We start from the raw sequence: 21,251 nt of genomic DNA on the forward strand, positions 1-21,251 counted from the left end.
ATAATTCACAGTTGCATAAATAAGAGGACAAATGACAATCATAAAATATTGCACCAAAATTGTTTATATATTAAAATGATAAATGGCCGGAATTTTTATAACCCTTTAATTTTCCTCTCTATTTTTTTTTTTTTTTTTTTTTTACAGTGTCCTGTCTGGCAAGGTGGCAATAAGAATAATTGTCTTGATGCCAAAAAGAGCCCAACAGATTTTACTTTCACAAGTGTAGCAGTACTGGACTTGCCATACTGCTCCACTTGTTTCATGCATATAAATTGCTTTATTATAATTATCCAGGGAGTTTTACAGTTTATATGGACACTGCAATGTAAGTAGAGCAGAAAAACAGAAGAAGAAAAAGGAAAAAAGAAAAAAAAGAGAAAAGATGAAAGAAAAAAGAGATAGAAAGGAGATAATGACAAAAAAAATTTTAGTCTGCTTCATCACCTGTAACGAGATGAAAAAAGAACAGCACAACCGAAAGACATGGTACGAGATATACAATAAAGCAACACCTTGAAACTATCGCTAAGGTAATATTATTAAGTCTGACATGTACTCTGTGTTACTTGAAGATACGGATGTGGGCTTTCTGTATGGAAGTGAATCTCTAAGTACCTGGGGCCAAGCACCTGTAATTTTCCTCTCTATTTTTACAGTATACGCTCAGACATTGATAAACACAGACAGATGCTGAAATAGGTTGTGTTTTAAATTCTTAGTTTGCTGCATTAATTAAAAATTACCCATTGCATATAGAAATATTCTCTCCTATGTGTCTAACATGTACTCTGATATTTGTTATCATTTTTTTTTATTTTCTTATGAGTTAGAGTTTACTAAGTAAAGTGTTTATGTATTGTTGTATGAATATAGAAGCCAATCCCCCACCCCCACCCTGGACACACATACACAAACACACGGATGAGACCATAAAGATAACTGAACTGACAACCGGATAACAACTGATAACAACTGATAACCAGAGCTCAGTTGATCTGTTCAAGCAGGACTTGTGGCTTGTTTTTTCCAACTCAAGCTGGAAGCAAATAAACTCACAGAAACAAACGACCTCTAAGCCCCTTAGTGCCGTGAGAAATGAAAACAAAGTGTACGCAATGTGTGAAGAGCGTTTCCTCCTTGCTTTTCCTTCCTGATTACAGCAACTTTCTCTGTGATTGGCAGCACCAGCCCTACAGCTTCACCGCAGCATAAAGCAGTGTTGCTTTACATAGGTGGACGACGCATGTAAGCTGACATGGCAGCACTCTCTGTTTACCTCATGGCAGGTAAGTAAGGCATCTTTTTTCCTCACTTAGACGTCTTCTCACATTCAGACCATGTTGCTTTCAGTTATAATGGAGTGTAACGATATAGGAATCATCAATAAACCTTTCTTCTCAAATCTGTCTCTCAGTTATGAAGTATTTATTTCCTTTTGTCAAATTTTAGCATCACTTGAATCAAAAAGAAGAGAATTTGATCATGATCTAATCACATTTTCTAATTTCTTAGACATTCTCCTGTTTATTTAATGATTCAATGGTTTTTACAACTGATCTCTTGTAAATCATAGCATGCTCCATAAAAGTGAAGTTCAGATCAAACGGCTCAAATCTGTCTAAATTCTGACTAATTGAATAACACTTTAGCAGAATAAAAATTGTACACATACACTGGAAAAATTAAGTGTATTTACCCTTAATTTGAGTAGATACATTAGATCGTTTACCAGTGGAATTAGTATTTTTACTCTTAAGATAAGATAATTATATAAAATGCAACTGAATTAAGACAATGCGATTGTGTTTTTTTATTTTAAATGTAAATTTACTTGTTCCATTGGCAAAATGTCTCTTTTTCATTCTCAATCCAAGAACAAACACACTTATTTTAAGAAAAAATGACTTATCTAGATTTTGATTTGTGTACAACCCACATACAGTCATAGTAAACATGTCAGTTTATTAGACTCCCTCACAGCATCCTGTACAGATATCACGTCGCAGTTACAAACACAGGGGTTACAATCATTCCTGAACTCCTTTTCTTGCTAACAATATATCCTGTTTTTGAACTTCACATGTCTTTCCTGATTAATTTCTTAATGTTATGTGTTTCTGATTTCTTTCAGCACTGCTCTGTTACGTATATGCAACTCAGGAAAAGAGCGTTTTGAAAGCAAGAGAGAAAACAAATGTCACACTGCAGACAGGAGAAACTCTGCCCAACGCTGAGAGTGTGTGGACCTTTGGAACTGAAACCCCAAACATGCGAATCGCCACCATAATGAGGGGCAAAGAGGTGAAAAATGACTACGGGGAGCTTTTCAAAGACAGGCTTCTTATTGACCACCACACTGGATCTCTGACTATTATTCAAGTGAAAACAAGTGATACGGGCAAATACCAGTTCCAGTCTATCAGGAGTAAAATCCTGATGAGAGTTTTCCATCTTATTGTCTACAGTGAGTAGCTTATGCTTGTGGCTTCTGTCCAGTAAAGGTGAAAAGTTGTTTCTAGTATACTTAATTGAGCTTATTGAAGGGGAAGCTGCTGGCTGCTGGAGCAGGTCATCATCCAGGATGTCTCTGTACATTGCTGCATTCATCTCCCAATTTTTCCTGACTGCTCTGCCAGGTCCTGCTGCTTAGAAAAATAACATCCCATAGCATGATACTTTCACCACCATGTTTCACTGCTGGGATAAACTTTTTTCCTGGTAATGAGTGATGCATGGTTTCTCCAAACATGAGCACTAGCTTTTACACCTAACTCTTCCATCAGGTAATATTGTTCCTCATGGTCTGAGTCCTTTAGTTGCCTTTGTAAACTCCACTTGAGCTGCAATGTGCCTCTAAATGAGGGAGGCGCTGTTTTTTTTGTGCACGCTATCATACAGGCTAATAGGCGAATTGATGCATCGATTGATGTATGAGAGATGAAGGCTACTGTGCTCACGAGGACCTTCAAAAAGGCAGAAATATTCCCTCCCCATATTTGTGCCTTCAAGCTGCAGTCTGTAACATTGAGGAGAGAGCAGACTTCGACTGAAAATTTGAAAAAAAACAGGTTTCACGCCACTCCCCCACCCTCTCTGCTTCACTCATGCCCCACCTCCAAGCTCCACCCCTCTCACAGCATCTGCGCGGCTACCGCATGCGACCAGAAGGGGGGGGCGGGATTCAGCGTGTGTGAGCTGTGATTGACACTCCATCAGACGCTCCTCTGGCTGTGATTGGTTGTTTTGACTCGTCCCGAATTATTCTTTCCAGATTGAAATACAGGCAGTAGGCGGTACCAATTGAAGCAGTTTTTTTCACAGGTTACATATCACATGTACTGCTGTCTGGGCATAGGGACAGTTTTAGCCAATATGACAAAAAAGTGATTTTTAAAAACTTACAGACTTCAGCTTTCAGGCAGCCCTGTTTTGGAGGTCCACAGACAATTTGACTTAACTGGTGTTCTTGCTCTGACATGAACAGTTAAGTATGATATCTTTGTAGAAAAGTGTGTGCCTTTTCATATCACATCCACTTAGCTAAATACTGCACTTTTCAATTCAGTTTAGTTTATTTATTTTTGCGCTAATTCACAACACATGTCATCTCAAGGCACTTTACAATTCACCAGATCATCCAGTCAGATTAATTCAAAGTTTTCTATTTAAGGAAAACCAGTTGATTGCATTGACTCGGATGCAATCCCTCACACTAAGCATGCTTGTAGCGACAGTGGAGAGGAAAAACTCCCTTTGAACAGGGAGAAACCTCCAGCAGAACCAGGCTTAGTGTTAGCGGCCATCTGCTGATGCCGACTGGGGTTCAAGGAGACAGAAGCAGACATAGAAAGAGAAGCAGAGATACAAAAGGCTACGGTAAAAAGGCGGCCCGTCTAGTAAACACACAGCCAGGCAGACGAGATCCAAGCCAACTCTCATGTCAGAGGATGAAGAGACTAATATCTGACATAAAAGGCAGCCAGCCATTCAATCTATCTTTGATGTCAAAATGCTTTTTTCAGGTTTTCATAATGGGATATTTTGTTACAGGGAAAATGGAAAAATTGAGTACAATTTATTGTCATAAAATGGGACAGATGGACCCAGTATTCAGACGAGTCAGACAGTGGGAAGTTTTAAGACGTTTAATGACAAAAATTATAAAACGGAACAGAAACATGGGCTGCCGTGGCTCTGCGGACCTCCAGCGGCTGAAGGCGGAAGGCAGAGCATTGCTCATCAATGGCAGTCTGGTTTTACTGTTCAGTCCATCCTCTAACCAAAGGCAGGATAAACCAATGCACTGCCAACGAATGCAGCACTTAGCCATCCATAAGGTTCCCGATGCAGCAGCCCCAGTGGGCAGGCAGGAGACCGATCCAGGTCAGAACCGTTCTGAGATACAGGAGTCCGTAGCCCGACCAGGGGTTCTAATCCAAACAGTAACAGACAGATACAGTTCCAGGACTCCACAGAGCGTTCAGGCAGGTTCAGAGTTCTAGGAGTCCAGCAGCGAGCTCACAAAGACATGCTCAGATGGAGACAGGCGGGCTTAGTGGTTGAGAGGGACAAAGATAACTGCAGAACTTTAAACTGTACTCCGCCTATTAAAGCCAGGATTACGGTAATTAAAACTGACCTCACAGGCACAGCAAGAGGGCCCATGGAGAGGAGCCAGAACCCAAGCACCCCCCACACTCCAAGTCAAAACCCTGAAGGCTCTGCGGAGAAGAGCAGGGACACGATCAGTAGACAGGAGACAAACACGAACACCCTTTCGACACACAGGCCCCCCAAGAGTCAGGACATGAACCAGGGACTAAACTAAACTCAGAAACCAACAAACATGAATAACTACACGAAAAACTACGAATAATGATCTGGCCCCGATAGCTAGGCTAAATCGTATCTATAGCTGAGGGAGCAGGTGAATAAGATCAATGATAATTAGAGCATGGGGAGGGAATGGCAGGGGAATGGAGTGAGTAATCAGATCAGCTACCAGGGCTTCGATCAGGACTATTTATAATAAAGCTTAAATATCATTAAATGTGCAACACAGCAGAGATCTTATGGGTGCATATTTGGGGCGATATCAGGACTATAGTGGCCTCTGTCTGCCTGGATGTGATGATATGCATTATTGCTGGTTTTTGGGAAGGTGATAAAAAAAAAAAAAGAACAAATAAAATCAAAAGTCTTCTGGTCTTCTCTTGTGCTTCCCTCACCAGGTTTCGTCCCTGCTCCGTCTATTGCTATCTCTCCCTCTGTCTGTAACAGCAGCTCCAGCTCAGTCACTGTGGAATGCTCAGTCCACAACAGCAGAGAGCTGATGCTTTCCTGGTACAGAGGCAAGGAGAGTCTAAAAAAGACAAGCAGTCCCAAACTGACAACGCTGACTCTTTCTCTAGAGGTAGATCCATCTTATGGAGACAACTACAGCTGTGTGGCTGAGAACCCTGTTGAGAGGAAGACCACCAGACTAAGTGAGGAAGACATTCTGCTGGGAAATTCAGGTATAATAAAACAAACATCTGCATGTCTACATTTCTAACCTTTGCTTGATTTTACTTACCTAACTAATTCCAATTCAAAATGTCATCAACTTACTAAATCATTGAAGTCACTGGACGTCAGCAGGATTTATCAAAAACAATAAAATCCGTTTCTCATAAAAAACAAAACAAGGGGCAAATAATTGCTAAACTACCATTTAAAAACATAGACTAAGCCTACAGGTCTGCATCATCACATAAGACTGGAGTCAATTGGTCTGTCTTTCAATTCTGTCATGATTTTACTAAAGTTCAGACCCAAATGCTGAAGACCAAACAGGGAGACCAGAGAAAAGGTTTAACAGGTTTTATTGAAGAGATAATGCAGAGAGAAGTGTTGCTCTGAACACTGCTCAACCGGAACTGAAAAGTGAGGGGAAGACACAGCGGTTAGTTCAGGATCAGTGGGAAATTTGACTGGTGAACTTGGAGAAGAGGATTTGGTTGCTGTTTCACATTTCCAGAGAAGTTGTTGAATCTTTGACTCCAGTCTGTAAGCTGTAGTTCCAGTGTTTGTCTTATTCGGTGGAGGGCGGAACAGGGTTTACCCAGAATGCGGTTGTTAATAGGTGAACGGAGAAAACTGACTGCCACTCAGATTTCCTGCGGTACTTTAACGGGTCCTAGTTGAGATTAATCCCTTTCTCAGTGCAAAGCTCAAACGATCTCTTGGGCAAAGTGGATCCAAACCTCCTGTTTGAACCCCAGCTCAGTTTGTAGCTCAGTTGATCCTTCCAGGGAGAGAAGGTCCGAAAAATCCAGTTAACAGGATGACTTCCTGCCGAGAGGAAAAAGACAAACAATGTTAAAACTCAGGTTGAAAAGAACTCAGTTTGACTCAGCTAAACTCAGCTTGGCTAGAGTAGCCAAAACTGGCAAACACTCTGGCGTCGAGGTAGTGGCAGTCAGCAGCTTAAGAACACTCCGTTAACGAGGTTACCATCAGCTGGTGTGTGAGGAGGAGGACCAGAACCAGGCGCCTCCTGGTGGAGGAAGGGAGACAAACAAAGAAAAAACAAACAGACAGACAGGAGTCCTGACAACTTCAGTTTAATTGAGTTGAGTTTATTTCTATAGCGCCAATTCACAACACATGTCATCTCAAGACACTGATACAGTTCGCCAGATAATCAAATTGATTCAATTGATTGATCAAAGTTTCTATCTAAGGAAAACCAGTTGATTGCATTGACTCATTGACTCAAATGCAATCACTCACACTTAGCATGGTTGTAGTTACAGCGGAGAGGAAAAGTACCTCCAGCAGAACCAGGCTCAGTGTGAGCGGCCATCTGCCAAGGCCGACTGGTGTTCAAGGAGACAGAAGCAGACAGAAAAAGAAGCAGAGATACAAAAGACAACTGTAAAGGCGGCCAGGAAACATCCAGCCAGGTAGACGAGCTCCAAGCCAGCTCCCATGTCAGAGGATGAAGAGAGCACATCCAGTTAGTCACAGTCAGAGAAACAGGACTACACTGAAAAACAGGCCGATCTCAGACATCTAGAAACAAAGGTGATGATGGCAGCAGCACAGCTGATATTTCTCTCCAGGATGGAGTCACAGCCAAACAGGAACAGAGCAGATGAAGCTACTATGAGAAAAAGCAGAGAGCAGAACATTAGAGATTGAACTAACAGATTCTGCAGAGTGGGAGAATAGAGATAGAATGAAGCAGAATGATTAAAAGGGGTCCCTATGTCCTCCATCAGTCTAAGCCTATAGCAGCATAACTATAGAGATAGCTCAGGATAACCTGAGCCACTCTAACTATAAGCTTTATCAAAAAGGAAAGTTTTAAGCCTAGCCTTAAAAGTAGACAGGGTGTCTGCCTCACGGACTAAAACTGGTAGTTGGTTCCACAGGAGAGGAGCCTGATAACTAAAAGATCTGCCTCCCATTCTACTTTTAGAAATTCTAGGAACCACTAGTAAACCTGCAGATTGAGAGCGAAGTGCTCTGTTAGGGATGTTTTCCCTAACATGTTTTTCCCACTAGGGCTTAATTTAAAGCAAATAACAGGAAACGGGGTTGAGAAAGGTGAAAGACACATGACAAAAGGCAGCAGTGGGCTGGGACTCAAACCTGTGACAGCTGCCTTGAAGACTGAGGCCTCCATTTTTTTGGGTCACACGCTTTACAACCACTCCACTTCAAAACTAACACAGTTTAACACCAGTTTCAGATTAATTCACAGAGTCCGTAGTAAGGTCATCACACATAAAACCTAAAAAAAAAACTCTCTTATATCCCCAAAAAGCACCAAAACCTCACAATCTGTAACTACAGCTTCGTAACATTACTAACTACACAGAAAAATCACATCTCCACAGTGGTGTTACATCTTTGCTGCGTTAAACATGTCAAACAGGCAAAGGGTCAAATAAAAGTCTTTATCTAATGTTTTTCTTCCTCAGAGAACAGCAGCTGGTGCCAGAACGAAGCCACCATCAGACTGATTATCTCTGCTGCAGTTGCATTGGTTTTGATTCTTCTTCTGGTGGACCATATCAGACTCTGAGGAGGAGGCAGGAGCTGCATCATCCCCATAATTTCTGGTTCTCAGGCTTTTCTACCATCTGGAGAAGAGATGACAGAGAGCTTTCAGTATTTATCTGGAGACCAGGAATCTGACAACTGTCCCCAGGACGGGATCAAACTTATTGAGGTCCTCAGTTTTCTCTCTCTCTTATATTATTTCTGATCACATTGTTTGGTTTCAATTGTACATCTGCTATTGCAACTACTATTTTTAAGCCCGATTGCAAATAATGTTCATTGAAAAGTTATGCAAACAGCAACATTTTAAACAGGATAAACCAAACAAAAACATTTGATCACACCTAATATCACAAGTGGGTTTTCAAATGTCTACAAAGAACTTCTAGTAGAGTGCCTCTCTGCTGCTATGACCTGCTGCAAAGTTGATTCCCAGCCACATTAAAGCTAAGCTTAAAACTTTCCTTTTTGATAAGGCTTATAGTTAGAGTGGCTCAGCTTATCTTGAGCTATCTCTATAGTTATGCTGCTATAGGCTTAGACTGCTGGAGGACATAGGGAGAATTCATTATGGTGTAAGTGATCGCACACTTGTTTGGCAACTACTTTCTCAAGAACTTTAGATAAGAAAGGAAGATTAGATATAGGTCTATAATTGACTAAGTCATCTGGATCTAGGTAAGCTCTCTTAAGTAAAGGTTTAATTACAGCCATATTATTAATCTAGCAGGAAAAATGTGTCTCTTTCAGTGATAGTTGTTATGCAAAAGGTAGCTAAAAGCAACTGATGTCATTTCCTTCACTATCTAATACTTATTTTATTTATGTAACAGGTGCTATAACTATGCTTAAAAATAGCAAAGAACGAAAAGAACAACTTTTTTCCCCGCTAACTTGAAATGATGCTGGCTACAGATAGAAGCAAAAGTAGTGTTTTCCACCAACTCAGTATTTATGTCTTCCAGAACATTGCTTATTATGATCAATACATATAAAGGTGAGTAAAGATTGAGTATGTTGTAGATTCATGTTCACCTTTTGTCCAACGACGGCTGCTTTCCGCTGTATGTCTTCACAGAAACCTTCATCTTCTGTTTCTATTCTTGGAACTGCAGCATCCTGTGTGGCCAAGCAGCAGCTTTTCAAAACATCTCTGTAATTTTCCATTGATGGAAGTTTTTAAGCCTAAACTCCCCAGCCAAGATGCTTTATGTGCACTGTTTGTAGTTTTCTGCATTTCATCTGTTTATGTCACAAATAAAGTCATAAACCAGGGCAGTATCCACCACTGAGGACACCCTGGTCATGTTATCAGTATTTTATTTTATTTATATTTTGCCTAAATTGTGATATAGAAAAAATTAAAATAAATTTGACTAAAAAAGAACGTAGAACGATGATCTAGATCTTCCACAAAACTGTGAGATGGTTTATATTAAAAGAGCAAAGATTAGTGCCACTATCTAATAAAAAAAACTTGAGGGTTTGTGCATGCATGCTATATGTACCATCAACACGCACTGTCACTCTGGTCAGGGGCAGCTTTATTTGAAATTTGGGGCCTTAGGCAAAGACAGCCAGGGGGGCTGCTGAATTTAGAAAACAAACCCATTATACAGATAGAGAAATGTTAATAGAATATACAAACATTATTAGTATTATTACTATTATTGTTCTACATTTTGTCCCTCTCATCCCTTTTGTTTTTCTATATATGCTTTCTTTGGTCCCTTTTTCTTTTTATATTGGCAATAACTTCAGCTGTCTTTTCATGCTGTCTCTAAAGGAATGAAAGATTTTTTCCAAGCACTAAGCTCACCTAGCTGATTGCTCCTTCCTGTGTTTCCAAAAAGGCCAAAGTAAATAACCCAGTCCTTCTTTTCACTGTAGACAAGCCATGATCTGCTTCTCTGTTCTCCATTTTTCATTTGGATGAAATAATAGCTGCATGAATCATGACAGCAGACAAGATAGAGGAGAGCAGGAGGCGGGGTTACCAATCTACTTGCTCTGGAGAGCAGAGTTCGCTGCTTTTAGATGTTGTCTCCAAAGTCTCCAGTAGCAGAAAAAAGTAACTTGATTTGGTGCTAGGTGCTTTTTTGTAATAAAAGTGCTAGAGGCGTCTGAAAAGTGGCTAAATATAGCGACTAAAGCGCTAAGTTGGCAACTCTGCTCTTTATATTGATTGTTTTCAAATGGTTTGCTGCTGTCTGTTTGGACCTTTCTGAACATGTGCAGCAAATGGACTGATCCAATATGGTGGACACTGAAGGGGGGGGCTGAGACACACTTAATATTATAGACTGCCACAGAACTGACTGTGGAACTGCCATGCAGGCTACAGATGCCGTTTAGTAGTCCAACAGTTACTGGAAGAGGAGCCCATTAAGCTGCTAAAGCAGTCAGAGAAGTTGTTGATGAATGTGTTAAAAAAAAACCTGTATTTCCATGAGGAAATATTTCAGCCAATTGAATTACTCAGACAACAAAGGAACATCGTACCAAAGATTTTTAACTCTATATTTACTGGTTGTTAATCAATTAACAGCAGGTGAATCAACATTCATTTTGCAACCGATATGTTAACGATGTCTTTGACTGAAAATAAAACGGTTCTGTAGCTCAATGCATCAAGATGGCACACAACAGATCGCACGGGACAAGAAGTCGTGCGCAGAAACAAATAAAACATCCAGTTAATTTTCAAACTAACAATAATAATTTTATGCGTTAACTTGCCCTAACTTCAAGTTTCACCATAATGGTCCTTCACAAAGCCTAAGAATACCCCATTTTTTATTTACTCTTGTAATATTGTAGACTCCTATATTTATGTATTTAATATAATTGCTTAAATGTGCATATTTGATCTTATTTCAACTTATTTTGTAGCATTTTTTACTATTTCATACTTTGACATTGGGTTGCTCTGAGATGTGTAAAACTAATTTCCTTTTATGTTAATGTGTTAAAATGACTAATAAAAATAGAAATATAAAGTAGAATTGGCATATTTTTTTCATTTCTATCATTTTAGTATTTGACTGTATTGAAATACTTCACTATAGGAAAAACAGGATAGGAAGGAAAAGGCCAAGCAACAAGAGGAGCAGTGAGGAGAAGGAGAGCAGGTACTAGAAAAGGAAGATAATGCTGATATGTGTTTTAAAAATCAAATATTAAATGCATGTTACTTGAAGCATTGTGTAATATAATGATAGGATTATGTTCAAAAGCTGAATTTCCATAGAAAGAGTGAACAGATTAGGCATTATTATCACTATGATAATGTAATAGAGTCTGGGTGTCTATTTTAAATACTGAGCCTGGTTCTGATGAAGGTTTCTTCTGGTTAAAAGGGAGTTTGTCCTCTCCACTGTCGCTACAAGCATGCTTAGTGTGAGGGATTGCTGAAGAGTCAATGAGTCGATGCAATCAGCTGGTTTTTCTTAGCTAGAAAACTTTGAACCAATGTGACAGGATGATCTGGTTGAACTGTAAAGTGCCTCGAGCTGACGTGATGTGAATTGGCGCTATAGAAATAAACTGAATAGAATTGAAGTAAAGATGAAGCAACTTATTTCAATTATACTGGAACATCTTTTGTGAAACATTTCTAGCCAGTTGTAGACAGAAACTTCAAAAGAAAGATGACATTAAAATCAAGTTTGTACGTTTCAAATGGCTGAAATGTCTTGCAGCGAAAGAGGAACAGAGTAATGCACCGACTTGCCTATTCCAAAGTCAGAATGATGTTGCTTTTGCTCCCTAAGACTCTGAAAACTGTAAGATTTAATTAATTGAATTAAAAACATTTTCTGGGGTGTATGCCACTGAACCCACCTAGAAGTAGTTTAGGGTTGACCTCAGTATTTTCTGGGCCCTGCGTATGGCCTTGCCATAAATAGAGATGAAAAACATGATGTGTGTCCTGGGTTTGTGGGCTTCTGAAACCTCCCTGAGGAACAAAAAGCAGTTTCACTTTTCAACATCTACTGGTTAACCTTTACAGTGGTGAGTTAGCCTCTGCTGTTTATTCTAACCTCTGCCAAAACAGGAAACCACCGTGGTGAGATCAGATATGCTCATTTTTCCATTTCTGCTTTACTAAATGTTTAAAACTTTGTCAGAGTGGATGTATTTTCAGGTGATGCTGAGGATTCTTAATTAGATTTAGTTATGAATTTAGGGCCATGCTAATCCATAAATATGAATAAATAAATAAAATTAGGAGTACCTGACCTAAAACCTGCAATGAGGAAATGTAAAAAGCTGCATCAAATGCACCACAATGTACAAAAAGGAAGCACCAGGAATATATGATACAATCGGTGTCATAGTAAAACACGAGTCACTTTGTGGCAGGAAAATATAGTTATTTATGATTTTGCAGCTTTGATCTGCATTTCTGGATTCAATTTAGTGTGAAATGCTTTGGTCTATTGGTGCTCCTTCCCTCCATATCAGACTAGCTCCATGCTGTAGGCTTATTGACAACAGCGTCAGTAACAAAGACCAAATACTTCATTACCTTCAGTAGAAATTCTGGCTATCTATACTTTACTGGAGTAATTATTTTTCAGACAACTTTTTACTTCTACTCCTCTCATCTTTTTTACAATGATCTCTACTTTCTACTCCTATTTTAAAATAGACTCGCTAGTTTTGTTCCCTTTAAGGTCACTTTCATTATGGCCTGGTGGTATTTATAGAAAATAAAACCATCAAAATAATTAGTTCCATCCAGAAAATGTCTTTGTGGTTTGACTCAGTGCTGCCCCAACTTATTGTTCGCCTCATACCAGAATAAAACTTCTTTCAAGATGATGCAAAGTTAATAGTGATACTTTTACCATTAGTTATAAAACTAAGAAAATGAAGTCTAAGGAAGTTATCATCCAGAATTGGAGAAAATGTTTCTTTAAGTGGGTAGTGCAGTAAAGCTTCTGACCTTAACAATTTTTCCTGCATTACTTTGTGTCATGTTGGGTATGGGGATCAAACCCAAATGCAGAACACACCACGGAGACAGGGGTAAAAAGTTCAACAGTTTATTTTGAATCACACAGAAGTCCGGGATGACTTCACAAGGGTTTCTCTGTAGAGAAGGGATAGTTAGGTTAGCCAGAGGTCTGGGGGATCTTGACACAGTCAGATACTGATCTGTACCTGGAGAGATTCAGATTGACGCAGTGAGAGAGGGAACCAGGTGGGTCCAGAGTTTGAGGGTTCAGCAGAGAGCTAGCAGCGGTAGAGTTTGACTTCAGACTTGAGCTCAGACTTTGAATGGTCAGCCAAGGTTCTCTCCTGAGAACTGGAACAGACTCAGCTTGAGGTTCCTCAGGTTTGGCTGTCAGGGCAGGCAGGCAGGTCTAGGAAGCAGAGAAGACAAAAACAGATTAGGATCAGATTACTCTTCAGAGTATCAGATCAGCAGGCTCGGCTCAGGTTCTGCTAACCATAACTGGCAACACTCTGGCACTGAAGACAGGTCTGGCCGCTGCTTAAGTAGTTGGTCTCCTGATGAGAGGATGAGCCTCAGGTGTGCAGGTGGCTCAGCTCAGGAGACCCAGGACGCCCTCTGCTGGAGAAAGGTGGCAGAACTCCAGATCCCAACACTTTGACTTTTATACTTTAGTTTAAAATGATACTTTTACACTTTTACTGGAGTAAAAAGCTTAAGATGATCCTCCAACTTCTTCAAAAGTGTTTTGAAACAGTAGGATTTATACTTTTACTGGAGTAATAAACATTCATATCAAATGGTTGAACTGTAAAGTCCCCTAAGATGATATGTGTTGTGAATTGGTGCTATATAAATAAACTGAATTGAAGTAAGAATTTTGACACCTATGTTTACTGATCTCTGAGCCTACACCCACTCCAGTATATGTTTCTGAAATTTTAAAGCCATCTTTTTTTTTTTGATTTGGAAAGACACCTATGTGTTTTTCTGCTAATCTACTCTCATGCTTTATTTTTATGTGCAGCAGCTTTAAACCCCCCCTTCTATGTCCCTCCTTGTGAAAATTAGCCCCAAAGCATGATGCTGCCACTGCTGTGTAGGATTGTGTTTAGTGATGCATAGTGTTAATGTTTGGTGGTAATTTAAGGCTTATCTAATGTTTTTCCGAACATCTTTCAGCCAGATGACCTTGTTTTTACACAACCTGAATCCCACAAAGGATGTTTCAGACGCTGCTGTTTTACAAGAGAGTGTTTGAGTCAGGAAATCAAATAATGGCTGCAGGGTGAAAAAAAAAAAAACTATGGAGAGAGCCTGCATACTGGAACCAAGTATATAACATGGGGAAATGCAATATTGCAAAATGTAGAAATATAAAGTCAAATAAATATATTCCAAAGTGAAACATAAATACATTTGATCTGAATCAGGCCTGTGTCCTCAGGTTGCAGGATTACTGTTATGGAACCAAAACCAAAGGAAAAAAGACCAAAAAACCAAAACCATTAGAATATAGTTTATTAGAGTAGAAATAATTTTCACATGATGTCTGTTCTCCTTTCTTTGATTAAAGAAAGTAAGTACATTCATTCTTTTTCTGAGGCCCATGAAAACTTTGTTGATTTCTTCCCTGATTTCAGCATCATCTGTCTAACAGGCTAAATCTGTTCTGGTGATGGCAGTGAGGACCGGCTCTAACACTGGTTTCCTTGGTTTTCTGGTCCATAACAGGGCTAGACCAGCCTCACGAAAGTTCTGATGGTAACAGTAGATGAACGGGTTCAGACAGCAGTCCAGGTACGACATCACCGAGGACAGGGTCCGCAACCAATCAGGGGCCGGAGCCAGGTTCTTCCGACCCAGTAGGATCAGCTGATTGGTGAATGGAGCAGAACAAAAAGATGAGGTCAGGACAAAAATATAAAGAGTACATTTATTGTCAGGGTTAAGTGTTTTTGAAGACCCAAAAGCAAAGGTGAGCCTTGTAAATTGAATAAACATCCAGAGGAAAACAGGGGCAAAAATCCCAAAAAACAAAATACTGATAACCCAGCAGGTTGGGAGCAGGTGTGGACAGAGGAGGCTAGAAGGGAGCTAGAGAAAAAGACTGACACAAGAGATCAGCAGAGGGCAAACAATACCAAAAAAATCAAATACAATCAAAAATAAGCAGAATAACACAAAATAGAGATGAAATCAATAAACTGAAAAACACAGAAAGACATGAATGAAAGTAATGAAAACTCAAAAAAGAAAACAAAAACAGAACCAAAAATGCTGAGTCATGCCATCTATAGTTTGAAAAATATGCTGCTCCAGTAAATGGAAACAGCAGCAGGTTCTAATCCCTGTGTTTTATTACTTTTTTTTTAGTTTAGAAAGTTTGTACTAGAAGTTACTGGAAGTTAGAATATGTGTACCTCAGACATAAAAAAGGGAGTGTAGCAGATGACGTAAGAAGCCACTAAGAGAGGCGCCACCTCAGACAGATCTGATTCTTCATCACTGGGACTGAAGAGAAACACAGTAAAGATGTCTGCATTATTACCTCAGAGTTAATGAAACTCTTACTGTGTAAAACTTATCATTTTCCTTTAATGATACATCAGGATTATTTAGTCATAAATTGTAATCAAAATCATAACGACATAACAAGCTCCACTGTTCCTGCTGCAAGATGATGTGTTGTATCCTGCTGAAGATGCAGTGATACATTTTTTAATGATTTTTCTTCTTTTCCTCACTCACTATATCCTTTTCTATGTTTTCCTAAATGCAGTGGAAAAAATCTAAATCTAAATAAGTCATTATTTTCTAAACATAAGTGCATTTGTTCTTGAATTGAGAATGTAAAAGACATTTTGCCAATGGAACAAGACAATTTACATTTTAAATAAGTAAACACAATTGCATTGTCTTATTTCAAGTGCATTTTATCTTAAGATCCTATTTTAAGAGTAAAAAATAGGTCATCTAATTTACGTTAGTAAATTTGATGATTTACTAACGTAAATTAGATGATTTGCCATGTAAATAAGTAAATAAGTAAACATTTCTTAAATTAAATGAATTACCCTTAATCTGAGTAGGTAAATAGTTTGCCAATGGAATGAATATTTGTACTCTTAAAATAGGATATCTAGATAATATGCACTTGAAATAAGACAATGCAATTGTGTAAATTATTTATTTTAATGTAAATTGTCTTTTTTCCGTTGGCAAAATGTCTCTTTTACCTCCTCAATCCAAGAACAAATGCACTTATTTTAAGAAAGAATGACTCATCTAGAGTTAGATTTTTTTCCGGTGCAACATGTTTCTCATCTATTGCTTCCTAATGAACAGTCACATCAGTAGACAGCATTCAAATGGGTCACCTTCTCTGAGACTCTATCAGTCAAACACGTGAAGACTGGAGACGCTGACAGAGTAGTTAAAGACTGTGAACTAGAAGGAAACCTTCTCACTAGGGTCACCTGGTGTACCTGTTGCTGGAGCTGCAGCTTACAGCATTCCTTAGAGAGCAGATAAGCATGAGGAGGAAAGGCAGGAAGATGCAGATGGAGAAAGCACAGAGGATATAGGTCATCGTGTCCGAGTAGCTGCTCTCCCAGAACACAGCACACAGCATCTCTGCAGGATCATACCTGAAAGCCCAGAAAGAGGATTTATTGAAAACCAGAAAAGGGGGCTAGAGCTAGCATTCCTGAGCTAACAGACCTGACCCAGTCGTAGATGACTGGGATGCTCCCAAACCCCACCCCTGTCATCCAGGAAGTCAAGCAGACTGTTGCCATGGCACCAAAAAGAGCTGTTCTGGTGGACGGCAGGCCAATCAGACGCTGCACACTGAGAATGGCTGTAAAATAGGTCTTGATTCGGTTTAATCTTAACAAACCCACAGATTTAATGCTTTGAAGATCTTAATCACAAGATTCTCAGAGTCAGAAACTGTTAGCTTTGCAGTGATTCAGCAGGTGAGAGAGGCCATGAGTGCTGCAAAAATCATCTAGAAATAAGTAAAAATTTCTTGAATCAAGTTTACACTTGATTCAATCATTTAATCATCCCATTTACATACTAAAATTAAGGGTAAATACACTTGATTCAAGAAATTTTTACCCTTAATTTTAGTATGTAAATGGGATGATTTGCGAATGGAATGAATATTTTTGCTCATAAATGATATAATTAGATAATATGCACTTGTAATAAGACAATGACATTTTTTTCTTATTTTAAATGTAAATGGTGTTGTTCCAATGGCAAAGTGTCTCACTCACCTCCTCAATTCAAGAACAAATGCTCTTATCTTAAGAAAAAATGAAATTTTTGCAGTGAGCGAGGAGGAGACAGAAACTTTATCATTGTTAGGAAATGAAGATTAAGCGTAAATTCCATTTGGAAGACTCTTATCAGCTTCACCTGAATCCCCTGAGATGTCCCTCAGCCGCAGCCAATGAACTCTGGAGCCGCACTTTCTCCGAAGCAAATCATTTTGAAGGATCCCCTTCAATGATCTCCTGGCCCTGCTTCTCTCTCCTGCACGCAAGTCAACTTTCACCCACCTCCACCTCATCTCCTCTCTCATTCTTAGTCCCGCTCTCCTTCTGGTTATTATTATTCCACCACCAGTGTCTGGGAAAGACTACTATAATCCTTTTCTAGGTTAATAATAAAGCGTATGTACATTCACAGCATCAAAGTCTTCTGGCGGGGCCGGAGCACCACAGAACTTATTTCGTTTATGTCTCTATTTTTGCTTTTGTCTCCTTGAACCCCAGTGGGCCTCAGCAGATGGCCGCTCACACTGAGCCTGGTTCTGCTGGAGGTTTCTTCCTGTTCAAAGGGAGTTTTCCTCTCCATTGTCGCTACAAGCATGCTTAGTGTGAGGGATTGCTGAGAGTCAATGCAATCATCTGGCTTTCTTTTTTTGTGATTGGACTTGGTATAAAAGAATATGATTGTGCTAATTGTATAGCTAAATTGAATATTAACTAATTGCAACAGGTTGACCCTTTTGTCTGATACAATGTTGTCTTCTAAGAGCTGTGATTGGCTGAAATGCACTCCAGTCATTAATGCAGAGAAGCTATGTTCGTTTTGGACTGATCCATGAATTAGGTACCAGAGGTACCAGAACCAATAGAGTGGGTCATGCTGTGTGATGGTGAGGGGAGGGGGCATTTAGTGTTGTTTGTGTTTTCTTTAGTCAGACACTCCTAGCCTGATAGTGGTTGGTTTTTATAGGTTACTTAGTTTGATATATTCCTACCAGTGTTTTTTTTTTTTGTCTGTTACATATGTTTTGGTTTGTAAAGTTACATTATTTTCATTTTTTGCTTTAGCAGTTCAACATGTGTTTGTGTTCTCTGTTAAAGGAGGTCCAGCCATAAGAATCTTCAGCAACAAACCCCTCTAATATGATATAATATAAAATATTATCTGGAATTGATTTTTGAATTGAGCTACAATGTAACCGAGAAGAAATAAGTTATTTTGATCTTTGTTTTGAGCTCAGCTTCTCCTTTTTATAAACTTTTTCTTAACCTTTAATGTCAAACAATCTGTTCATTCTGGGGCTTTTAAACAGTCTTTCTGGCTTTTGTGTGCATACAATGAATTTAAATTATAGTTAAGTTTTTCTTTTTGAAATTAGCTGCTTTGGAAAAGTAAGTAGAGCACCTATGCTGCCAATGGAGGAGGAGATGAAAGCAAACTTCAGCAGGCTGACGACTTCACACCACGGAGACTTCTGTCCACCTGTCAGAGCCGCCATCATGGAGCCAGACGTGATGAGAAATGAACAACCTGCAAAAATACATCATTTCATGAATCAAAAGAAACAACGAGCATAGAAAAGTACATTGAATAAGAAGGTAAATAGACCAGAAGAGTTAACTGGAAGGATTATGGTTTAACTGGGAGTAGAAGAGGTACCTAAATCAGATATGGTGAGACTGATGAATGGAAGCCAGTAATGACAGCAGAACTGACCCCTGCACTGAAAAACACAATGAGAGGCAATCAGTAATGTGTTGAGTATAAGGGTAGCTGTAATACAATAAAAAAAGATCTATCATGTAAACAAAATATAGATTTAGATCAACCACTGCTTGTTAAACATGTAGAAAACAAATCAGACCTTTTGCTCAGATCAGATTTATCGGCCAGCACTCACAGCATTCAGACATGGAGCAGAAATATTCAAAGTTTGAAGGAAAAAAAAACACCTGATGATAGAGCAGTATGCACTGGAAAATAATTTAAATATAAGTAAGTCATTTTTTTTTTTGAAATAAGTGAATTTTTTATTGAATTGTGAAGGGAAGTGTGACACTTTGCCAACGGAACAAGAATATACACATTTACAATAAGAAAAAACAATTACATTGTCGAGTTTCAAGTGCATATTATCTAATTATCTCATTTTAAGAGTAAAATTCTCATTCCATTGGCAAATTATCTTATTCTGCAGTATTGATATAGTATAGATAGTAAGAGTAGTTTTACTCTTAAAATAAGATAGTTAGATAATATGCACTTTAAATAAGACAAAGCAATTGTGTTTTGTTATTTTAAATATATATTATCTCGTTCCATTGGTAAAATGTGTCGTTTACCTTCTTCATCCACTTATTTGCACTTATTTTAAGAAAAAATGAAAAAAAAATTCCAGTGTGAGTGTGTTTCTGAAAAGATAATTTTTATAAAGAAACTAAAAAAAGAGGATGGTGGTGAAAATGTGTTCATTTAATTTCCCAGCAGAGTGGCTTTCTCCTGCTCATCCTCTTGTTTTTTACAGAAACAGGAGTGTCCATTTTTCATTAATTATGCTCAAGATCCAGAAAGTTCTTGGTGACAGGCAGTTAGGTCAGGACTATGGAAGCATGCACTCAAACCTGAAACCAGCATTCCCAGCAATCTGACCACCTTACCATGACTTTGACGATCAGGACCAGACTGTTTCCCACAACTCCAACCAGCATCTCTATGCCCAGCACAGCCACCAGCAGCCACTTCTCCTCCTCAGTCCACAGCTTTTCAGAAAGCTCTGTCCCATTGAAGCCCTCACTCACTGAAAAAACCAACAACTTTGGAACAAACTACTCTGCTTTCAGCTTCATCATATCTGCTGCTGCTGATTAGAGATTCATTCACACTGACAGATTACATGAAACAAACAACATGCTGGTGAACAGGGAATATTAAGATGACTAACTATCCTGTAAATAAATAAATAATAGGTCTACAAACTTCCGATTTATTTTCAGAGACGGTCGTTCTTACTTGTCTGGTGAGTCTTCGGTCTTAGCACCCCTGACTAAGTGATTCTGCTCAGAGAGCTCTGGTGAAGGCATCATCAGAAACCTTTTTAATTAAATTTCACACGCTCTGTTTCATTGACGCAACAACAAGGCTCGTCCGCTCTGTGCTTGTTCCTGTGACTTTCTGTGATTAATCATTGGATGAACAAACGTCTGACTGCGGTGTGGCAGGTGTTAAACGCAGTAAAGGCCTGGCTATCTCTGCCTTCACACGTTGGTGGTACGACTAAAGAGACGACGTTCAAACATTGGTGAAAGATGTGGATGCTGTGTCCTGCTCCGCTACTGGTTATAAGACAATGCTGGTTATAAGGTTATAATGATGCTAGAGAGAACATCTCAGGAGTCTTATCTGTGATCGGGGAATGACGTCACACCCAACATAGTGCTGTCCCAGCAGGTCATCAGGACACCAGAGGGAGTTGTTAGCGGTTGCCCCTAGAGACCAGACTGGCTATAGCTTCAGTACAAGCTGCATTTCCTTGCTTGTGATGCCATCTTTGTGATGCTAAGGGATTCAGTTCACAAATACGCTTTTTGCATCACTTAGGCCACTGAATTAATAAGATACAGCTATAGAAACATCATCATCGTTTTATTTCTTCAGATTCCTTATTGTGCCTCACGGCCATGAGAGAAATATTTACATGTATTCTGCTCTAATATTGGTCTAACAATTCAATTCAGTTTATTTCTATAGCGCCAATTCATAACACACGTCATCTCAAGCCACTTTACAGTTCACCAGGTCATCCAGTCAGATTGATTCAGTTTTCTCTCTAAGGAAAACCAGCTGATTGCATCGACTCATTGACTCTTCAGCAATCCCTCACACTAAGCATGCTCGTAGCGACAGTGGAGAGGAAAAACTCCCTTTTAACAGGAAGAAACCTCCAGCAGAA

At 39.2% G+C, this 21,251-nt stretch overlaps 2 protein-coding genes across 2 annotated transcripts; one reads left to right on the forward strand and one right to left on the reverse strand.

Annotated features, from left to right (window-relative positions):
• Positions 1–1,199: 1,199 nt before the first annotated feature.
• On the forward strand, positions 1,200–8,424 carry LOC119772930. Its single transcript, XM_038269643.1, has 4 exons — positions 1,200–1,289; positions 2,135–2,467; positions 5,235–5,519; positions 7,974–8,424. The coding sequence occupies exons 1-4, from the start codon at positions 1,259–1,261 to the stop codon at positions 8,075–8,077; spliced, it is 753 nt and encodes a 250-aa protein (XP_038125571.1). The 5' UTR covers positions 1,200–1,258; the 3' UTR covers positions 8,078–8,424.
• A 6,168-nt stretch (positions 8,425–14,592) lies between these two features.
• si:dkey-9i23.8 (C5a anaphylatoxin chemotactic receptor 1) lies at positions 14,593–20,610 on the reverse strand. The gene is made up of 8 exons (XM_038269645.1): positions 20,312–20,610; positions 19,960–20,099; positions 18,962–19,025; positions 18,707–18,832; positions 16,742–16,880; positions 16,507–16,668; positions 15,442–15,532; positions 14,593–14,893 (listed from the first exon to the last, which is right to left on the reverse strand). Coding segments are annotated over exons 1-8 (945 nt in total). The 5' UTR covers positions 20,313–20,610; the 3' UTR covers positions 14,593–14,671.
• Positions 20,611–21,251: the final 641 nt, after the last annotated feature.

This window comes from Cyprinodon tularosa, unplaced genomic scaffold (assembly GCF_016077235.1).
Source record: "Cyprinodon tularosa strain WSP-4 unplaced genomic scaffold, ASM1607723v1 ctg733, whole genome shotgun sequence".
Classification (NCBI taxonomy): Eukaryota; Metazoa; Chordata; class Actinopteri; order Cyprinodontiformes; family Cyprinodontidae; genus Cyprinodon; species Cyprinodon tularosa.

Coding starts and splice junctions, on each gene's coding strand:
- LOC119772930 (XM_038269643.1), top strand. CDS start 1,259: ATGGCAGCACTCTCTGTTTACCTCATGGCAG. Junction 2,468..5,234: donor TTTCCATCTTATTGTCTACA/GTGAGTAGCTTA, acceptor TTCCCTCACCAG/GTTTCGTCCCTGCTCCGTCT. Junction 5,520..7,973: donor CATTCTGCTGGGAAATTCAG/GTATAATAAAAC, acceptor TTTCTTCCTCAG/AGAACAGCAGCTGGTGCCAG.
- si:dkey-9i23.8 (XM_038269645.1), bottom strand. Junction 19,026..19,959: donor TCCTGATCGTCAAAGTCATG/GTAAGGTGGTCA, acceptor TGTGTTTTTCAG/TGCAGGGGTCAGTTCTGCTG. Junction 16,881..18,706: donor CTCCTCCATTGGCAGCATAG/GTGCTCTACTTA, acceptor CCTATTTTACAG/CCATTCTCAGTGTGCAGCGT.